Below are 20,843 nucleotides of genomic sequence, written 5' to 3'. Positions count from 1 at the left end.
TAGCTCACATTTTCTGAGAGTACCTACTTAAGATATCCTAGCTTTCTCAAATGTACTTGACCCATTGTAACTTGTGATTTGGAACATATGACACCATACCTGGATCACTAGCGAATAACTGGCTCCAGAGAAGATGCTTGTAGGGCAGGACAGGCCGCTTGGGAGTCCTGCTCCTTTGAAACCTTGCCTCCATACTCTCTACTTGATGACAAGTTTTCCAGCCCGATTCTAGAAGAGTCGTAAAAGTATTGGCTGTCAAAGCAAAGACTGTGGGCAGCTGCTGGAAGGAGCAGCAGATGGGCATGGCTCAGAGACGAGACTCAAGCAGCATGTACAGTGACCTGTCAGGTTTACCTTGCAATGTCCATTGTGATGTCATATGGAGTCACAGGCTTGAGAAAGAAAACTGTTTGACGGAGAGGGGCATGGAGTTGAGTAATGGCGCTGACATGGGGGCTGGCCCTTCCACTGCCATCACATGTCAGTCTTCTACTATTATTTGGTCTCCTTGTTTGGGGGCTTTGGGTGCTGTTTTCTGGGAAACAGAGCTCAGAACAGATGGCAGCAGAGACAGGCTCAGAGGTATGTGATGCAACACCCTCTTGAAATTCACTGCTCCCTGCCCCTACCCCTGGAGCAATAGAAACTCCCACATCTTGGGCCATGGGGGAAATTGGATGGGGGGGGGGGGAAGAGGGGAGTGCTTTTGTGTCATTCTGCTAAAAGCAACTAAACAAACAAAACCTCTCAGCAGCATTTCCCAACCTTTTCTGACTCTCAAACTTTTTTTTTATTTTCATAATTTGTCAACCCCCATAGGAATTTAAAAATCATTTTATCCCTTTTCCATAATATATAAATGATTTTAAGTCAGGGGTGGGCAAACTTTTTGACTCGAGGGCCACAATGGGTTCTTAAACTGGACCGGAGGGCCGGAACAAAAGCATGGATGGAGTGTTTGTGTGAACTAATATAAATTCAAAGTAAACATCATTATATAAAAGGGTACGGTCTTTTTTTTCAATAGTTTTATTCATTTCAAATGGGCCGGATCCGGCCCCCGGGCCGTAGTTTACCCACGGCTGTTTTTAGTGAATAGTATTATATTCAGACTAGAGGCCCAGTGCACAAAAATTTGTGCACTGGGGGGGGGTCCCCTCAGCCCGTCCTGTGCCCTCTCGCAGTCTCAGACCCCTTGAGGGATGTCCACTTGCTGACTTAGGCCCGCTTCCCGGGGGATTGGGCCTAAACTGGCAGTCAAACATCCCTCTGGCATCCCGGGATCCCTAGGGGGATGTCCACTTGCCAGCGGGGAGCAGGCCTAGGCTGCAGTTGGACATCCTTAGCACTGCTGAGGAGCCAGGAGAGGCTTCTACCACCACCACCGTGCTGGCAGCCGTCAACCTGGCTTGTGGCTCTGTGGGAGCACACTGACCACCAGGGGGAAGCTCCTGCATTGAGCATCTCTGCTCCCTGGTGGTTAGTGTGTGTCATAGTGACCAGTCATTCCCAGTCATTCTGCTGTTAGGGTTAATTTGCATATTACCCTTTTATTATATAGGATAGAGGCCTGGTGCACAGGTGGGGGCCAGCTGGTTTGCCCTGAAGGGTGTCCTGGATCAGGGTGGGGGTCCCTCTGGGGTGCCTGGCCAGCCTGAGTGATGGGCTGAGGGCCATTTTCAGGCTGGCCACACCCTCTTCAGGGTGGAGGTCCCCGCTGGGTTGCCTGGCCAGTCTGGGTGAGGGGCTGATGGCAGTTTGTAGGCTGGCCACACCCCCTTCACGGTGGAGGTCCCCGCTGGGTTGCCTGGCCAGTCTGGGTGAGGGGCTGATGGCAGTTTGCAGGCTGGCCACACCCCTTCAGGGTAGGGGTCCCTACTGGGGTGCCTGGCCAGTCTGGGTGAGGGGCTGAGGGCCATTTCCAGGCTGTCCATGCCCCTGGCTACCCAAGCTCCCAGTCTCTCCTTTTTTCTTTTTTCTGGGATTTATTTATCTTCTATAATTGAAACTTTGTATCCTCAAGCGCAGCCCAGGGCTGCCTAGGGCAGGCAGGAAGCTTGGCTTCCTCCATCACTGGGGGCAACCCAAGCCTCCTGCTCATTCCAGCTCTGTGGCTGCTGCCATATTAGTTGGGTTAATTTGCATACTTGCTCCTGATTGTTTGGTGGGTGTGGCTTGAGCGTAGCAGAGGGATGGTTAATTTGCATGTTTCTCTTTTATTATATAGGATTGTTTACTGCTTGTATATGGAAATACGACTGATTTTTGTATTCCATTGATATTGTATCTTGTAACTTTGCTAATTTATTAACTCTAATAGTTTGTGTGTATTCATTAGGCTTTTCTGTAAATAAGATTGTTGTATGTGAATAGGGGTAGTTTTATGCCGGGGTGTTTCTCAGCATCTAGAAGGGTTCCGGGATCTGGAGAAGGGCTGTGCGTAAATTAATAAAGAGACTAGGCATGAAATATAAATTTGGGAATACATGGGGGAGCCAGAGGAGACCTGGCTATTTATATTTATATTTATATTTATATTTATATTTATATAAAGATATATGCAAATCTTTAGGTTTGGGGAAATGCTTTCAGCTATTCCAGCAGGCAATAACATGTATCTCAGCCCTGCTGAATATAGAAGCCCATCAACCTTTTGATGAAACTTCTTACATTTATAACATGGTGGAATTAGTCTCCAGCCGTTTTACTTTTTCATTTCTAATTTGGATGTGTTTTATTTATTTTCTTACCTACTTGCTCTGGCCAGAGCTTCCAGTACAATGTTAAAGAGAAGTAGTGAAAGCAGTCATAACTGATTTGTTCCTCATTTTAGAGAGAAAACTTTCAGTCTTTCACTTTTGGGTATGGTATTAGATGTGGGTTTTTCATAAACGCCATTTATCACGTTGAGGAAGTACCCTTCTAATCCTAGTTTGCTGCATGTCTTTAAAATCATAAATGGGCATTAGATTTTATCAAGTTCTTTTCCCACATCAACTGAAATAATGATGTCAGCTTTCCCCCTTAATATTATTATTATCATTTTTAAATATTTTTATTGATTTCAGAGAGGAAGGGAGAGGGAGAGAGAGATAGAAACATCAATGATGAGAGAGAATCACTGATCGACTGCCTCCTGCAGGCCCCAAACTGGGGATCAAGCCCGCCACCTGAGGCATGTGCCATCATGGGGAATCAAACCAGTGACCGACCTCCTGGTTCATAGGTCATGCTGGTAGGGCAATGATATGTGTTTTAAAGTACATATGATTTTTGTTGTTGTTAATCCCCACCCAAGGATATGTTTCTATTAATTTTTAAAAAGAGTGGAAGGTTATGGGAGAGAACGAGAAGTATTGATGTGAGAGAGACATATTAATTGTTTGCCTTCTGGGAATCGATTCAGCAACCAAGGTACGTGCCCTTAGACCAGAATCAAACCCTGGACCCTTCAGTTTGTGGGCTGACACTCTGTCCACTGAGCCAAACCAGCTAGGGCTACAGTACATGTCTTTTAACAATGTCTGTACTGATTGACTGTGAGTTTGTTTCTATTGCCCATGTTTATCTCTTAGTTTTCAACCATTTAGTCTTATATTTTAGTATTCATGGCAATTTTTTATTGAATACCAGGTATGTTATATGTAAAGTTACTTTTCTCCAGACATTAGAGTTATTTTTTTAAAATACATTTTTATTGATTTCAGAGAGGAAGGGAGAAGGGAGAGAGAGATAGAAACATCAATGATGAGAGAGAATCACAGATCGGCTGCCTCCTGCACGCCCCCTACTGGGGATCAAGCCTGCAACCCGAGCATATGCCCTTGCCGGAATAGAACCCGGGACCCTTCAGTTCACAGGCCGATACTCTATCCACTGAGCCAAACCAGCTAGGGCATTAGAGTTATTTTTGCTTCCAGAAGTCATTTAGAGTAGAGAAACTCATCTTAATCCAATTAGGGATTAAATTTATCAGAGGATAAACTTCAATTAAAAAAATTATTTAAACCATATGAGTTTCAGTTTTTGCGCCTAGTTTATTTCAGGTATATTCCTATTCCTAGGTATAACCCTTTGGAAGTCTCAACTGAAAGTCTGAAATATTTATTATATAACATATAATAAATATTGTATTTATTATTACTCCTAGTCATTTTTTATTCATCTATCTCCATAAAACCCCTGAGCACTTTGTTTAGCTGCTTAGCCTTGGCATGACAATTGGCAAATGCTTTGAGGGGGCAATCTGGGCTTACTTCTCTACAATTCCTTTTTTTCTCTGGGATCTTGGGCTTCTATGGTCCTTGATGCCTTGAAAGCTCTTCAATGACTTCAAATAGATATTTAAATTTTTGTGTGTCCAGCTTTTCTAGATATTTTCATTTGGAGGATTCAAACAATTATTATAAACAGAAATCCTGGATTAAATTTTTATCTCAATTTTCCCTCTTCTACTAGCTTAAAAGTTATGTATTTCGTTCCTATTTTTCCAGTGGTTACTCCAAGAATTACAATATGCATACTTACCCAGTTCTCTGTTCAGAAGTATTTTATTAATGCTGATAAATCCATCCTTTGAGGTTTTAATTTCAGCACTGCATTCTTAATTTTTAGAAATAACATTGGATTTTCTTTCAAATTTATCAGATCACTTTTTATGGTTTTCTGTTCCTTATAAATATATTTAAGCTTGTCTTTTATTTCTTTAAATGTAATATACATTGTTGTTTTCTACTCTATCTAGATCTGATGATTCCAATACTTGGCATCTCTGTAGGTTTGTTTCTGCAGAAATAATCCATTCAATAAAATATAATATTCATGGATTTTTTTTTGAGGCCTAGGATAAAGATCTTCCTTAGAGAGTATTTCAATTGCTTTTCACTATGGCAGCATCAATCCAGGACCACTTTAAATTCATGGTTTGAGAGTTTTTGGGAACCATGTAGATGATGTGAACTTGAGCGGCAAATTACACAAAAGTCAACCTATGGTTACAACTTCCCAAGGACTTCCCTTTAGCTCTCTGAACTTCTCAGTGTCATGAGGTTCCAGCTGAATGTGGCAGGGTCTTCTACTGGATATTTATTTATTTGCCTTATGGTTTGTATTTTTAAAAAAATACATTTTATTGATTTTTTACAGAGAGGAAGGGAGAGGGATAGAGAGTTAGAAACATCAACGAGAGAGAAACATTGATCAGGTGCCTCCTGCACACCCCCTACTGGAGATGAGCCCTCAACCAAGGTAAATGCTCTTGACGGGAATCTAACCTGGGACTCTTTAGTTTGCAGGCCAACGCTCTATCCACTGAGCAAACCGGTTAGGGCTATGGTTTGTATTTTTGAAGTTTTCATTAAAAAGTTCTTCTGTGGCCCTGACCTGTTTGGCTCAGTGGATAGAGCGTCGGCCTGTGGACTGAAGGGTCCCAGGTTTGATTCCGATCAAGGGCATGTACCTTGGTTGCGGGCATATCCCCAGTGGGGGGTGTGCAGGAGGCAGCTGATTGATGTTTCTCTCTCACCAATGTTTCTAACTCTCTATCCTTCTCCTTTCCTCTCTGTAAAAACTCAATAAAATATATTTAAATAGCCGAACCGGTTTGGCTCAGTAGATAGAGCATTGGCCTGCGGACTGAAGGGTCCCGGGTTCGATTCCGGTCAAGGGCATGTACCTTGGTTGCGGGCACATCCCTACTGGGGGGCGTGCAGGAGGCAGCTGATCGATCTCTCTCATCGATGTTTCTAGCTCTCTATCTCTCTCCCTTCTTCTCTGTAAAAATTCAATAAAATATATTAAAAAAAATATTTAAATACAGTTCCTCATGTTGTGACCCAACCATAAAATTATTATTATTTTTTTTTGCCTACTTTTGGTATTTTACATTTTTACTAAGAATTTAACCACTTTGCCCTAGCTGGCCTGGCTCAGGGGATAGAGCATCAGCCCTCTGACTGAAGGGTCCCGAGTTCAATTCCAGACAAGGGCATGTACCTTGGTTGTAGATTCTCTGGCCCTGGTTGGGGTGCCTGCAGGAGGCAACCAATTGATGTGTCTCTCTCATATCGATGTTTCTCTCCGTTTCTCCCTCTTCTTTCCACTCTCTCTAAGAATCAATGGAAAAATATCCCCGGGTGAGGATATTTAAAAAAAAAAAGAATGTAACCACGTCATCAAATATTTCTCATTTATTAAGGTATAATTATTCAAACTGTTTTCCTTCTCCTTTCTCTTCTCCAATTTCCAAAAAAGATTTTATATTTATTTTTGCCTTTTGCCAGGACTTTTATTTTCTTTTTGAGGGTTACTGACTACAAAGTGAGCATAAATTAGTATTCCAAACCAGTATGAGGATAGACTATTGGATAAAATTCTTTGAGAAGGTTGTGAGTTTTCCCCCCACCTACCCAGAGGTTAAGCTTCATAAGCTCAAAGGATATTTGTTTACTTTATTCAGCATTTCCAAGTGCTTTTGTAGTGGGGGATTATTTAGGTCTGTGATATGTAGCGGTCATTTTGAGATAAATATATAGAAAGATCATTTGTAAATATATTAGCCTGTATTTTAACATCAGTTTTCCTATTGTTTGATGTTTTTAATCAATGGCATATTATGGACATAAAAAATATATGACTAAGTATAAAATCAATTTAAAACTGTTTAAAAGTGCCCTGACCAGTTTGGCTCAGTGGCTAGACGCAGCCGTGGGCAAACTACGGCCCGCGGGCCGGATCCTGCGCGTTTGAAATGAATAAAACTAAAAAAAAAAAAAAAGACCGTACCCTTTTGTGTAATGATGTTTACTTTGAATTTATATTAGTTCACACAAACACTCCATCCATGCTTTTGTTCCGGCCCTCCGGTCCAGTTTAAGAACCCATTGTGGCCCTCAAGTCAAAAAGTTTGCCCACCCCTGGTAGAGTGTCGGCCTGTGGACTGAAGAGTCCCAGGTTCGATTCCGGTCAAGGGCATGTACCTTGGTTGCAGGCACATCCCCAGTAGGGGGTGTGCAGGAGGCAGCTGATGGATGTTTCTCTCTCATGGATGTTTCTAACTCTCTCTCCCTCTCCCTTCCTCTCTGTAAAAAATCAATAAAATATATTTAAAAAAAACCCAAACTGTTTAAAAGTTAAAACTACCACTGTGCTAGGGGTATTCAACCGAGTAATAAATTGAGTGATTGAATAATGTGGACATTCATGAATTCCTCAGTAATTGTTGTGGAAGCTCTTTTAATATACTCTCAGAGACTGATGTTCTAGTTTAAAGGGAAGGAATAAAAAATTGTTTTAGGATTTGAAATGGTAACAAATGTCATTTTTGCTTTTAAAATGATGGAGAACACCCTTGCAAAAACCCAGGAGTTTACTAACTACTGGTTGGGAAATTCTATAAACCAAATAAAAATGCTATACTTGGCATAATCTGGCTTCTTCCTACCTTTTCAGCTTCATCTCTCACTACTTAGTAAAAGTGCACTTGACAATCATGACCTAATCTCGGTGATGTTCCCACTTGCCTGAAATGCTCTTTCTTTACCTAAAAATCTTCTGCTTTTTCTCCAAATGCTAATATAAATGGCAACTTCTTGAGTAATTCTTCCTTTCTCTCCCAAGTAGTTAATGACTGTCCTTTGTATTCCATAGCACTTATATTTCTGTTTCAGCATTTACCACACAGTATTATAATTTATTTCTTTCGAGATCTGATCTGTTTTCCTTATTAGTGTAAATTCCTACAATACAGGGATCATATTTATCTTTGTAGTCCTGACACCCCATACAATACCAAGAACTTAGTAAGTACTCAATAAATGATTCATGAATAAATGAATGGGGTGGTAATTGTTGCTGTGATTATGGATGCAAATTATGTCAGTATTTGTGTCTATACGATAAAATGCACTGTCTAATTCTCTAACCTAGAATATTACCTGCTTTTTTTTTCTTTCTTTTTGTGTTTCTCTAGACTTCAAAGCAGCATAGATTGGAAAAGATCCAGCCATTCACAGGTCAGAAAGACCCTATGCTTTCTTCTTCTTCTTCTTTTTTTTTTTTCCTTATGCTTTATTCTTAAGCTCAAGGCTAATGACAGGGCAACTGTTTTTTTTTTTTAAGACTCTAGCCTTTAATAGCTGGTGGAGGGCGGGAGGTTGAAATGTTAATGAAAGCAATGTGCTTATTCTCTCTAGCATCTCTACTTCCAAAGAGATGCAAATGGCTCCTTAGTTCTTTCCATGCTTCCTTTCCACATCTCATTTTGTGCAATGCTCAACGTATCAGTAAAGAAACGTGGTGAGGTTGGAGAACGGAGAAGGGGTAATTATCAAGAGTTTGGTGTGGAAAGTTTCTGTGCCTTTTTTTCTCCCATAGACATTGGATAGACTCTTTTGGAGGAAAAGACATGTATTATCATCTCTGTTTCCTCCACTCTAAGTCCTATTATTATGATTCTCCCTGCTTTCCAATGGCTTCCATCTATACTACACAGTGAAGGCAGCATAGTATAGTTTAAAAAACAAACTCGAGACTTAGGTTAAACCTGAGCTCTACCACTAACTAGCTTTATGATCTTGGGCATGATTCCATTTTTGCTTCCTTATTTGCAAAATAAGGGGTTTGGACTAGGTGATGTCAATGGTCGTTACATTAATAGATTCTTCACCTCTACTCCCAGCTCAACAGTGGGAAGAAAATCTCAGCATGGGTTGCATTAAAACTAATCTGACCAAGTGAGTAAAAATCCATCTTCACTGTGTCTATTTTTCCTCTCTTCAGCCTCTTCTACTGATAAACTGTAAAAAGTTAGAGTAAGATACCTGGGACTCTGTTTTTCTTCCTGCTCTATCATAGCTGTCTCCTTTCTAAGTTAAGTCTCTCTTCTTATTGGTTTCCCATGTCATTTCCATTACACTGACATACTCTTTTTCATCCAGCTTTTCAGGCTTCCCTGAGCAATGGACCCAGGAATGTATACACCGTCTTCAACAGATCTCCGAGCATCTGGAAAAAACAAGGTCAGGGAAGGTAGTTTCTGAGTGGGGATTGAAGGTGGTAGAGCTTTTAAGAGGGAGGTAGGAAGGGAGTGAAAGAGAGAGAGGAAGGAAGATGAACAAGGAGAGAGGGAGAAGAACAAGAGAGTGAGTTAGTGGGATATTTTGGAAATAGGGGAAAGTTCTGGGTTTAAAAGAATTTAAAGAACCACTGGTCTATTGATCATTTCTGACTGGAATGGGACAAATGTCTCCCTTTGTCCTGGAGGAGGAATTCTTTCCATAAGTAATTAACCTTTTGTTGTTGTTGTTATTCTCCCTCAGTCCAAAATATTTTGCATTTGAAATGGCCATTATTTTTCCCCCTTTCTACTTTTCCTTTTTCTGTTTTGAAGCAAAATGAAACTTTTCTCTTTATTCCTTAGATCAGCTCTCATGGAACCATATTTTCCTGACCTGCAGGATATTTCTTCCTCCACCTCCTGTGTTTGTGTGACTCAGGAGTCTATTCTACCCTTTTGTGACTGTAAGATGACAACATATTCTACTATGCCCTGCATCTCCTCTGGATCATCATGCAACAACTCCAATTTGTCTCACTCTTCTGTCTTTTCTGAAGGAATAACCTGGCAATCCCGGAGCCACAGTTTACCTATTTTATCTAAAAAGCAACCACCTGTTTTCAAGAATCAAAGCACATCCCTGCCTCCTTTTCAGCTCTCAGGGCTTGATAAATCAAAAATCTTTCCAAATTTGGCAGCTCTTTCACCTTTAAGACCTCAAAGCTCTTTAATCAAGTCTATTTTTGAATCCTCAGATTTCTGCAAGCAAGTGAAAACAAAGTATGAGGGAAGGAGGAAGAATCATTCGACATCAGATCATTGGCCAAATTCTGTTTTCAAAGAGAGACCTCGCGTCCCAGGGTGGGCTTCAACCCAGCTCTCTCCTTTGGCTAGGAGAGAGTTAGAGGGACATATGGCTTGGAAGGTTTGTACTTTGCAGAAACAAACAGTGCCTTTGCCTGTGAGGGAATCATGGGCAATGTTGAACTATTTAATTGAAGTACATGGAAGCATCCCTGAACCGGAGAAACCCCAAATCCAGTTATCTATGCCCATTAATCAAAGCACTGAGCAAAATACCAACAATAAATCCCCAGACCTTCCATCATTTCAGCGCCATGTGAACACTGGAGTGGAATCTGTATTAAACAGAACAGAAACAAAAATTTCACAATCACTTATCCCAGGTAAGCAGTCACAACCTGGTGGTGGCCCCCAAGTCCTTGGATCTAAGCTGTTAGTTACATCAATGGGCATTCCACCTCCCAAAAGTTTAAGAGTTGACATAATTCAAAAGGAAACCACTGTACTGGAGAAGGACCCAAAACATGTGCTAGAGCTTAATTTAGAGCAGAGGGTAAGAGGTCTTGGAGAAAAAAGCATACAGCAGCATGAGACCCAAGTGACTAATGTCGAGTTGCCTCCAAAGCTACCATATCAAGTCACAAATAGCATAAAGGTAACACCATTGGCATTACTTCAAGTCATGGATTCAATGGGGATGAATCCAGAATCACATTCAGAATTGACAGAATCTGTAGGTTTGTTTCCACAGCCAAATGAAGTTGTGAAACCAATAGAAACAGCAAGTGTAAGATCAAAACCAGCATATCATATAATTGAACCTGTAGAGGTAACCCCAAGGCCTCGGCATCAAGTTATAGAATCAAAGAAGATGACCTCAAGATTACTGAATCAAGTCACAGATAATGTGAAGGTAACTCCTGAAGTACTGCTTGAAGCCATGGATTCCATGGGGAAAATTAAAAAATCACACCCATATATAACAGAATCAGTGGAAATGACCCCAAGGCTACAATATCAAGTTAAGGAGTCAGTGAAAATTAACACATTGTTGGGCCATCAAGTCATACAACCAAGAAATATGGGTAGAAGGCCACAGCATACAGTAATGGAAAAGGTGGAAATGACCCCAGGGCCACAGCATAAAGTTATTGAATCAGTAGGCATAACTTCAAAGCCACAAACTCAAACCATAAAACCAGTGAAAATTATTCCAGAACCAATATGTCAAAACAAAAAATCATTGAACATGATACCCAGGCCATTGCATCCATTCATAGATGTCATAAAAATAACTCCTGTGGCACTATTACAAGCTATGGATTGCATGGGAATAATTCTACCAGCACAGCCAGATGGTACCCCAGATTCACAGACTCATATTTCAAATTTGACCCTAAGGGCAACTCAACCAGATGATTTGATGTTTTCTAGTTCTCCTACTACTATTGATCCACATGGGATTAGAGAGTATGTGAGTGTACCTTCCAACCTACCACCTAAAGTCATGGAATCAGTAGGGATGCCAACACTTCACTCCATACATTCTCTGAAGACAACCCCAAGGTTGGGGTCATCCACTGAGATAATCATAGAACCACAGTCACAAGTTGTAGAATCCCAGGATTTGACCTCAAAGCCAATATCTCAAGTCAAGGAATCTCTGGAGTTGACTCCTGGGCCATGTATTCAAGTGCTAGACTCCATGGCGATGACTCGACAACCATATCATCAAGGCACAGAATCTATTACATTAACCCCAGTGTCAACTCAAGACTTAGAATCTTTGAGGTTGACCCCAAGGCATCAAATCCTGGAATATCCAGAGATGAGCCAAAGGCAAAGCCATCAAGTTATAGAAACTATAGAATTGACCTCTGACATATGGCTACAAAGGAAGAAATCTTTAGAGTTGACACAGTCACATCACCAAATAATGGAATCTTTAGGGACAATACCAAAGTCACTGGGTCAAGATACAAAATCTATGGGAATGAGTCAAAAACCAGCACATGAAGTTACAGAATCCACAGTAATGACTATTACACCACAGCTTCAAGGTGTGAAAAATATGGGGGCAAAGTCAGTGCCAAAACTTCAAGTTGTAGATTCTATGAAGCTATCCTCAGAGTTGCCAAATGTAAAATCTGAGAAGCAGACCATGGGACCAGGGTTACATAATATAAAATTTGTAGATATAACCACAGGTTCAATCCCACAAATAGTAAAATATGAACAGCTGATTCCAACTGTGAACTCTAGAAAATTGGCCATAGAAGTTCAACAGCAGAGTGTAAAAGCTGATAAGTCGAACCCTATACCACAGTTGCAAAGTGGGAAATCTGTACAGTCATACCCAGGATCTCAGCTTCAAGGAGAGAAATCTATCCAACTGACCCTCGGACCACAACAGCAAAGTGAAAAATCTGATGAGTTAGCCCCAGTACCACAGTGGCAAAGTGGGAAATCTACAGATTTGACCTCCAGTTCACAGTTGCAAGGTATGGAATGTGTTCATTTGATCCTACCACCAGGGTTGCCAGGTATAAAAACTGTGGAGTTGACCCCAGGACTACAACAGGAGGATATGAAATCTGTGAAGCTGACCCCAAAGCCATGCTTACAAGACGTAAGATCTGATGAGACAGACCGACTGCTATTGCTTCAAGATGTGGAACCTCAAGTGGTAAAATGTAGGAGGTTGATTCCTGAGACACAGGTAGAAGGTATGATATATGAAGGGCAGACACCAGGGATACACATTCCAGGAGTAAAATCTGTAAAGTTGATCCCCAAATCAAATCACCAAGCCACAGAACCTGAGGTATTGACTCCATGGCAAGCTTCAGAATCTTTAGGGATGATTTCAGAGCCAGGATATCAAGAACCAGAAACAAAGTTGACCTCTGACATTTGTCACCACAACAAAGAATCTGTGGGGTTGATACAATCATCTTTAGGAAATACCCCAAGCTCTGACAATGACATTTCTCATAAATTTATCTCAGAGCCACAGATAGCAGATTCAAAATCTATGGAGTTAACTCCTGGGCATCAGTTGCCAAGTCTAAACTTCTCTGAGTTGACCAGAGGACCACGGTTACAAAGTATGGAATCTTCTGAATTTATCCAAGTAGCACAGTGGCAAGATGTAACAACTGTGGAGTGGACCCCAAACTCAAAGTTTCAAGGTTTAAAATCTGAGGCACTAATCCCAGAGCCACAGCTGGAAGATATGAAATCTATGCAATTAACACCAAAGCCACAATCGGGAGATGTCAAATCTATGGTGCTAACCCCTGGGCCACAGGTGGGAGGTGTGCAACAAGTGGAGCTGACTCCAGGTTCAGAACTTCCAGGTTTAAAGTCTGAGTTGTTGATTTCAGAGTCAGAGCTGGAAGATGTGAAATCTGTGGCCTTAACTCCAGGAGAATGCCTGAGATGCCCAAGTCCACAGCTGGAAGGTGAGAAATCTGTGGAAACAACCTTAAGCCCACAGATAGATATCAAATCTGTAAAAACCACCCCAGATTCCAAGCTTCAAGGTATAAAATCTGTTCAGTTGCAAGGTGAGAATTCTGTGCCTTTTGTACCAGGGCCATTGCTCCAAGGGCTTAAATGGCAGGGTATAAAACCTGAGGAATTGACATCAGAGCCACAAATGCAATACATTAAATTTTTGGAAATTACCCCATGTTTAAAACTTCAAAATTTAAAATCATTAGAGGAGACTCCAGATCCACTGCAAAGTATAAAATCTGTGAAGCTGACCCGAAGTCTAAAGAGGCAGGTAGATATAATCAGAATACGAAAGTTTCAAAGAGTAAAATCTGTGGATTCAGCACCAAGGCAACAGTTTCAAGGGGTATCAAATGTGAATGTAAGTACTGAGACAGAACAGAATGGTGATATATCTGTAATATCACCAGAGAAGCAATGTGTGAATTCAGAGCAATTTAAGAGAGGGTCTAAGTCAGAAGATGGGGTGTCTTTGGAGTTAAATCCAGAGCTAAACTTTAAAGATGGAAAATTAGTAGACCTCAACTTTGAGTTACAGTCGAAAGAAATGAAATCATTTGAATTGACCCCAGAATCAAATATTCAAGATGTAAAATCTAAAGAGTTTAAACTTGAACCACAGTTGCACCAAGTGAAACCTTTGGTGTTAACTTCAGAACTACAGCTTCAAGGGGTGAAAACTGTTGATTTAAAACAGGAGTCACAGCCTGGATGTATGAGATGTATTCAATGGATACCAGGACCTGAGTTCCAAAATGTGAAATCTATAGGGTTAAATCTTGGGTCTCAACCTCAAAAAGTCAAATCTGTAGAGTTGAAATCTTTTATACAGTCAAGAGATGCGAAATCATCTGAGTTGACTCTAGGGCCAAAAACTCAAGGTGCAATGTATATGGAGTGCAACTGTGGGCCACATTTGCAGAATGTGAAAACCCTTGAGTTGCCCCCAGGATCACAACTGCAGAAAGGGAAATTTTTGGCATCATCATCAGAGCCACAGCATCAAGGTATGAAAAGTATAGAGCTAAACCAAGAACCACAGCTTAGAAGTACAAAATCTGTTGAGTGGATACCAGCACTAGAGTTTAAAGGTATAAAATCTCTGGTAAATCTTGAGTTACAATCTCAATGTGTCAAACCAGTAGAGTGGAAAACTGTGATACAGTCAAGGGATAGGAAGTCATCATCTACATTGACTTCAAAACCAGAGCTTCAAGGTATACAATCTTTGGCATCATGCCAGGAACATCAGCTTCAGGGTTCTGATTTGAAACCATCCCCAGGAACACAGCTTCAAGGTGTAAAGTGTCTTGAACCACAGCTTCTGGAGGTGAAATGTAGGGTATTAAACCAAGGGTCACAAAGTGGTAAAACTATAGATTCCACCTCTCTACTACACTTGAAAAGTGTAAAGTCATCTGAGTTGGCTCTTCAAACAAAGCTTCAATGTGTGAAATCTGAGGATTTCAACACTGGGTCACAGTGGCAAAGTCTAAAATTTTCTAAGTTTCCACCTAAGATAAAGTCCCAAGATATGAAATCTACAGAGTTAAATCCTAGCTCACAGTTGCAAGGTACAACTTTTTCTAAATCAACTATAGGGACAAAGATTCAAGGTGTCAAATCTACAGATTTCAAACCTGGGTCACTGTTACAAGGTATGAAATCTTCTCAAGGGATCTCAAAGACAAATCTTCAGGATGTAAAACATAAAAAATTAATCCCTGGCCCCCAGATGCAAGTTGTGAAATCTAAGCAAATACTGGGGACAAAGCTTGAAAAAGCCCTATCAGGAGAATTCACAGGCCCACAGTTGCAGGATATAGACTCTTCTAGGTTGCTCATGGATATAAAACTTAAAGATGTAAAATGTATGAATTTAAGGTCTGGACTACACTTGGGGAGTATGAAATCTTCTGAAGTGGTAAAAAAAAACCTTCAAGATATGAAATCTGTAGAATTGAAACCTAGCCCAAAGTTACAAGGTGAGAAATCTGACTTGACCCTGGGGGGCAAGTTTCCAGGCACAAAATTTGTAGAGTTGGACTCAGATCCACAGTTACAACATATAAAATGTTCTGACTTGGTCATGGGTATAAAGCTTCAAGATATGAAATCTTTGGGGTCCAATTCTAGACCACATTTTCAAGGTACACAATCTTCTGAAGTGATCCCAGGGACAAAGCCTCCAGAAATGAAATCTTTTTTTAACTCTGAATCACAGATACAAAGTAAAAAACCTGAGTCAATTCAAGGGACAAAGCTTCTAGATGTGAACACCTTAAGGTTCAACCATGGTCCAAAGTTACAGGGTAGAAACTCATCTGATTTAACCCAGAGGAAGAAGCTTCAAGGGGTGAAACCTTTGACGTTCAACCCTGGACCACAGGGACAAGGTGAGAAATCTGATTTGACACTAGAGTGGAGGCTTCAAGATTTGAAATCTGTTGAGTTAAAACTTGTTCCACAGTCACAAGTTGTGACATCTGAGTTAACACCAGAGACAAAGCTTCAAAGTGAAAAATATGTGGAGTTCACCACTAGACCAATGTGGCAAGATATGAAATCTTCTAAATCGACTCCAGGTACAAAAGTACAAGATGTTAAATCTTTGGGGTTCAACTCAGCCCCACACAATAGGATATTGTCTATGTTGACACGAGGCACACACCTTCAGGGTATGAAATCTATGGAATTCAACTCTGGAGCAAAGTTTCAAGGTACAGAATCCTCTGAGTCGATAAACCTTCAAATAATGAACTCTACAGAGGTCAATGATGGCCCAAAATTTCAGGTTGCAAAACCCTCTGAGTTGGCCTTGGAATCAGAGGTTCACAGTGTGACATCTCCTGAGTTCAATGCTGGAAAGCAGTGGCAAGATGAGAAATCTTATAAGTTAAATCCATGGCCAGAGCTTCAAAGTGTCAAATTTATGGTGTCCAACCCTGAGCCATATTTTCAGGGTGTGAACTCTTCTGAATTAACCTCAGTTTCAAAACATCAAGGTATGAAGTCTTCTGAATTGAATCCAGAGATTCAAAGTGAGACATCTATGGTGTTCAACCATGGACCACATTGGCAAGGTTTGAAATCTAAATTGATTACTGGGTCAAAGTTCCTAGACATAGCACCTTTGGAATGCAACCCTAGGCTACAGGTGCAGTGTGAAAATTCTTGTGAGTTGAATACAGGGACAAAATTACAATGTGTAAATTCTACTAGATGTAACTGTGGGCCACCCTTGCAAGGTGTAAAATCTTTTGAATTGACTTCAGATATAATGACAACAGAGTTCAACTCTGGCCCAAAGCTGCAAGGTGTGAATTCTTCTAAATTGAAATCAGGGTCAGAACTTCAATGCATGAACTCTATAAAGTTTAATCCAGGGCCACAGATACAAGGCTCGAAGCCTTCTGAATTGAACCCTGGGCCAGAATCTCAGGGCACAAAGTCTATTTTATTTAATCCTGGATCACATTTGCAAGATGTAAAATCCTCTAAATTAACTCCAGGGATAAAGTTTCTAGAAGGCCAAGTTTTTCAGAACCACGTTGGGTCACAGCAACAAGCTGGACACTCTGTTTTGGATCCTCAGTTAAATGGTACAAAATCTGTGTTATATGAATCAGAGCCACTGTTTGAAGATACAAAGTCTGTGAAGATGAACAAAGAGCCATTGCTTTGTGGTGCAAATTCTGTGAACTTGATTTCAGGCTCTGAGATGCAGGACTTAAAATGTGAGTTGTTTGCACTAGAATCATGTTTTCAAAAAGTGAAATCTGTGGAGTTAAATCCACAGTCAAATACTGAAGTGAAATCTGCAGAATTAACCTCACAGCCAACATCTCCATTTGAGGATCCTACAGTGTTGACTCATGAACAAGGGCATCAGGCTGTGAAATCTATGGGGATAAAAATAAGGCCTCCTCAAGTTATAGAATCTGAGGATTTGAAGTTAAGACAGGTATATCAGAAGGGGGACTCTGAGGGGTTAACATCAGGAGAAGAGTTACAAATAAGGAATTATTTCTCTAGGCTTCTACACAACTCTTCAAACTCAGTCATCTCAAGTTCTGCCAAAACAACATCTGAATTAGGTCTTTGGGATTCTGAGATGACAGAAGTATCAAGAGCGTTGGATATAAAAAACCTTTGGACAGATATTTTGCAGCCTAAAGAATCCTTTATAGATCCTGCTTCAACTTTTCCCTTTTTCTTTCATAACCAACTCTCTGAGAAGACAACTAACACTGTAGAAACCTCCCATTCTGAGATCCCATGGGTGTATAACGTATTTCAGGAAAGGATTCAACGGAGGCAGGTAACAGAGTTAGAGAACTCACTCCAGGGCCTCTCCCAACATCCACCACAAAGCTGGAGATCACCATCTAAGACCTTCCAGGCAGGATCAGGGGCTCGAAGAGGATTAACCTGGTCTGTCCTGGGAAGACAACAGAATGTCTGGGAGCGTCACTCCTGGAAGCAGAGACTACCTAGAAAGTATCTCTCCAATATGCTAATGTTGGGGAATGTCTTGGGAACCACTATGGGAAGGAAGCTTTGTTCTCAACCATCTGTAACAGAAAGGTCTACTGCTGATACCTGTCAGTCTATTCAGAATTTATTTGGGGTTCCTGCTGAATTGATGGAATTTCCCCAGAGTCTGCTAGAGACGGGTCGAGGCACTATTTTTCAGGCTTCAATGGTCAAAAACTACATTCAGAGACATACTTCATGCCATGGTCATGAGAAAGGAATGGCCTTAAGGGTATGGACACGTGGTTCTATGTCCTCCATAATACAGCAATACTCTGGCACTAGAGTGAGAATAAAGAAAACAAACTCAAAGCTCAATGATATATCCCAGGAAGTCATTCAGCACAGTCCTGTTTCATATACAGAGGGTCAGCTTCCTGACCCAGTAGAGTCAGAGTCTTCCTTCAATATATTTTTCACTGTGAAAGATCCTGTTCCAGTGGAAGAGAGTGAGAACTCACAGAGAGATTCACAGACAAGGATTTTTGAGTCCCAACACCCACTGGAGCCAAGTTTTCTTTCCCAGGCCCAGGCTGACCTCTCAGAACAGTTCCAATTGCTAAAAGATCTGCAGCTAAAAATAGCAGCAAAACTGTTAAGGAGTCAAATACCTCACAATGTACCTCCACCTCTCACTTCAGGTCTGGTCCTAAAATACCCTATCTGCCTACAGTGTGGCCGATGTTCAGGATTTAATTGTCATAAATTACAGACTACTTTTGGACCTTATCTTCTTATCTATCCACAGCTCCACCTCGTAAGCACTCCTGAAGGCCATGGAGAGATTAGATTGCGTCTTGGCTTTAGGTTACGAATTGGAAAAAGATCCCAAGTTCCAAAGTATTATAGAAGAGACAGACCCTTGACACCTAGGAGCCCTAGATCAGCAGCTAAAATCTGTAATCAAGCTTCCAAGAGTCCTGCTTCTGCCACAGATTTCCTGTCTCAGTCTTCCCAGTCTCCTGCTTCTGTACAAGTCCACATTATCCCTGACTTAGAAGGACAGACAGATATTAGAGAGCCTGGGCACTATGAATTCACTGAAGTTCACTCGTTATCAGAGAGTGACTCTGAAAGCAATCAGGATGAAGAGTGGACTACAGTGAGCAGCAAAAATACCCATGATTCAAAAAATCCAATGGAAAGAATCAACAAGAGATTTAGAACACAAAACAAAAAGTCCTACACAAACAGTAGAACCATAATGCAGAGTCTCTCTAGGAAATTACCATCCCAGTTGAAAGGGAAAAGGAATGGAGCATCTCAGGCAGCTACTGCCTCTTTAAAAAGGCACCCCAAGAAACCCTCCCAACCCAAATTCATTAAACTGCTTTTTCAGGGACTAAGAAAGGCATTCCAAACCGCACGCAGAATTATGGCATTTGTTGGGCCAAAGCCTGAGGACGGGACAAGGGCGGACCATTTGTGGTCGAGCAAAAACTGCCAACCAGAACAAAAAGCCTCTGACTATAGTTCAGAAGGAGATAGCGAAAGAGACAGGATGCCAGTTGTCAAGCTAAAGCCAACAGACCCAACCACTGAACAGGAGAACATGCCCTGGGAAGAATTAGAACAGTTCTGCTCAGCACAACCACCAAAAACAGGTAGCTCTTTCCAATCCACACCTTCCCCACTGCCCAGGTGCAGAGTTTCCCAAAGAAGTATCACCACAATCAGACACCCTTTGGGTACTGTTCAGAATGAGAGTGGCAGCAGACCTAAGGAAAACTGGTACGGAAAAGAAATCTCTAGCCCAGAGTCCAAAAGAGGAATCCCAGTTCAGGCCCAAGGGAGACTCCTACATGGAACCCCTAAGCAGAGAACCTCCTACAGTGACTTTAAAGAGATACTCATGCCTAGGAAACCAAACCACCACAGCTTCCATCGGGAAAGAGCCCCATGTGATTTCTTTGACAGGAGCCATAGTAGTCCCTCTCCAAGGAGACATCGCAATCCCTCTGGGAGAAGCCATCGCAGTCCACCTCGGAGAAGCCATCACAGTCCATCTCAGAGGAGACATCGCAGTCCCTCTGGGAGGAGCCATCTCAGTCCACCTCGGAGAAGCCATCACAGTCCATCTCAGAGGAGACATCGCAGTCCCTCTGGGAGGAGCCATCTCAGTCCACCTCGGAGAAGCCATCACAGTCCATCTCAGAGGAGACATCGCAGTCCCTCTGGGAGGAGCCATCTCAGTCCACCTCAGAGGAGACATCGCAGTCCCTCTGGGAGGAGCCATCGCAGTTCACCTGGGAGGAGTCATCAAAGTTCTTTTCAGATGAGCCATCCGAGCTCCTTTGAGCGGAAATGCCGCAGTCCCTCTGAGCGGAGATGCCGCAGACTCTCTGCGAGGAGAAACCACAGCCCCTTTGAGAGGAGAGGACATAGTCATGCTGAGAGGGGCAGACACAGTCCACCTGAGAAAACCCATGGGAGGCCCTCGGAGAGAACTCACAGGCGCCCCAAGGAGCGACTCAGACACAGCTCGCGTTGGGAGAGGCCCAGACATACTTTTTCTAAAGATTTCATGAGATACTCAAATATCTCCTAGGGATCACACACAAAAAAGCCTCCCCAAGCAGGGCAAGTTTGGAGCCCTGAAGGAAGCAGATGAGATGTCCGCCCCCATTATTCATTTATCCCCTCAAGTCTGCACCAAGCTCGCCTTTCTGGGCTTCTTTCCTGCTCGGCCAACGGACCCCAATTCTTGCATCCTCAGCAATGAACGAGCCGATGCCTCTCTACCCGGGGGCTGGGCCGGCGGGAATGGGTCTGCCATTTCCGATAAATAAAGGGGCAATAATTAACCTCCTGTGCATCTAGAAAGACCACTCGTCGTGCTGGGAATGGAGGGTGGGCATGACGGAGAGGGAGGGGGTCCTGAGGCCAGGTTACGGCTCCACTGCTCCCCGGGGTCCCACCACGCAGTCCT

The 20,843-nt window shown here is 42.0% G+C and overlaps 1 protein-coding gene across 1 annotated transcript; it reads left to right on the top strand.

The window, feature by feature from the left end:
- Nucleotides 1-9,390: 9,390 nt before the first annotated feature.
- On the top strand, nt 9,391-20,703 carry SPATA31H1 (SPATA31 subfamily H member 1). The gene has a single exon (XM_059660671.1). It carries the CDS (start codon nt 9,393-9,395, stop codon nt 20,460-20,462), a length of 11,070 nt encoding a protein of 3,689 aa, XP_059516654.1. The 5' UTR covers nt 9,391-9,392; the 3' UTR covers nt 20,463-20,703.
- The last annotated feature ends 140 nt before the right edge of the window (nt 20,704-20,843 follow it).

Source organism: Myotis daubentonii, chromosome 12, assembly GCF_963259705.1.
Source record: "Myotis daubentonii chromosome 12, mMyoDau2.1, whole genome shotgun sequence".
NCBI classification, from domain to species: domain Eukaryota; kingdom Metazoa; phylum Chordata; class Mammalia; order Chiroptera; family Vespertilionidae; genus Myotis; species Myotis daubentonii.
The sequence above is the reverse complement of the archived record's forward strand: the minus strand, read 5'-3'. Positions and strand labels throughout refer to the sequence as shown.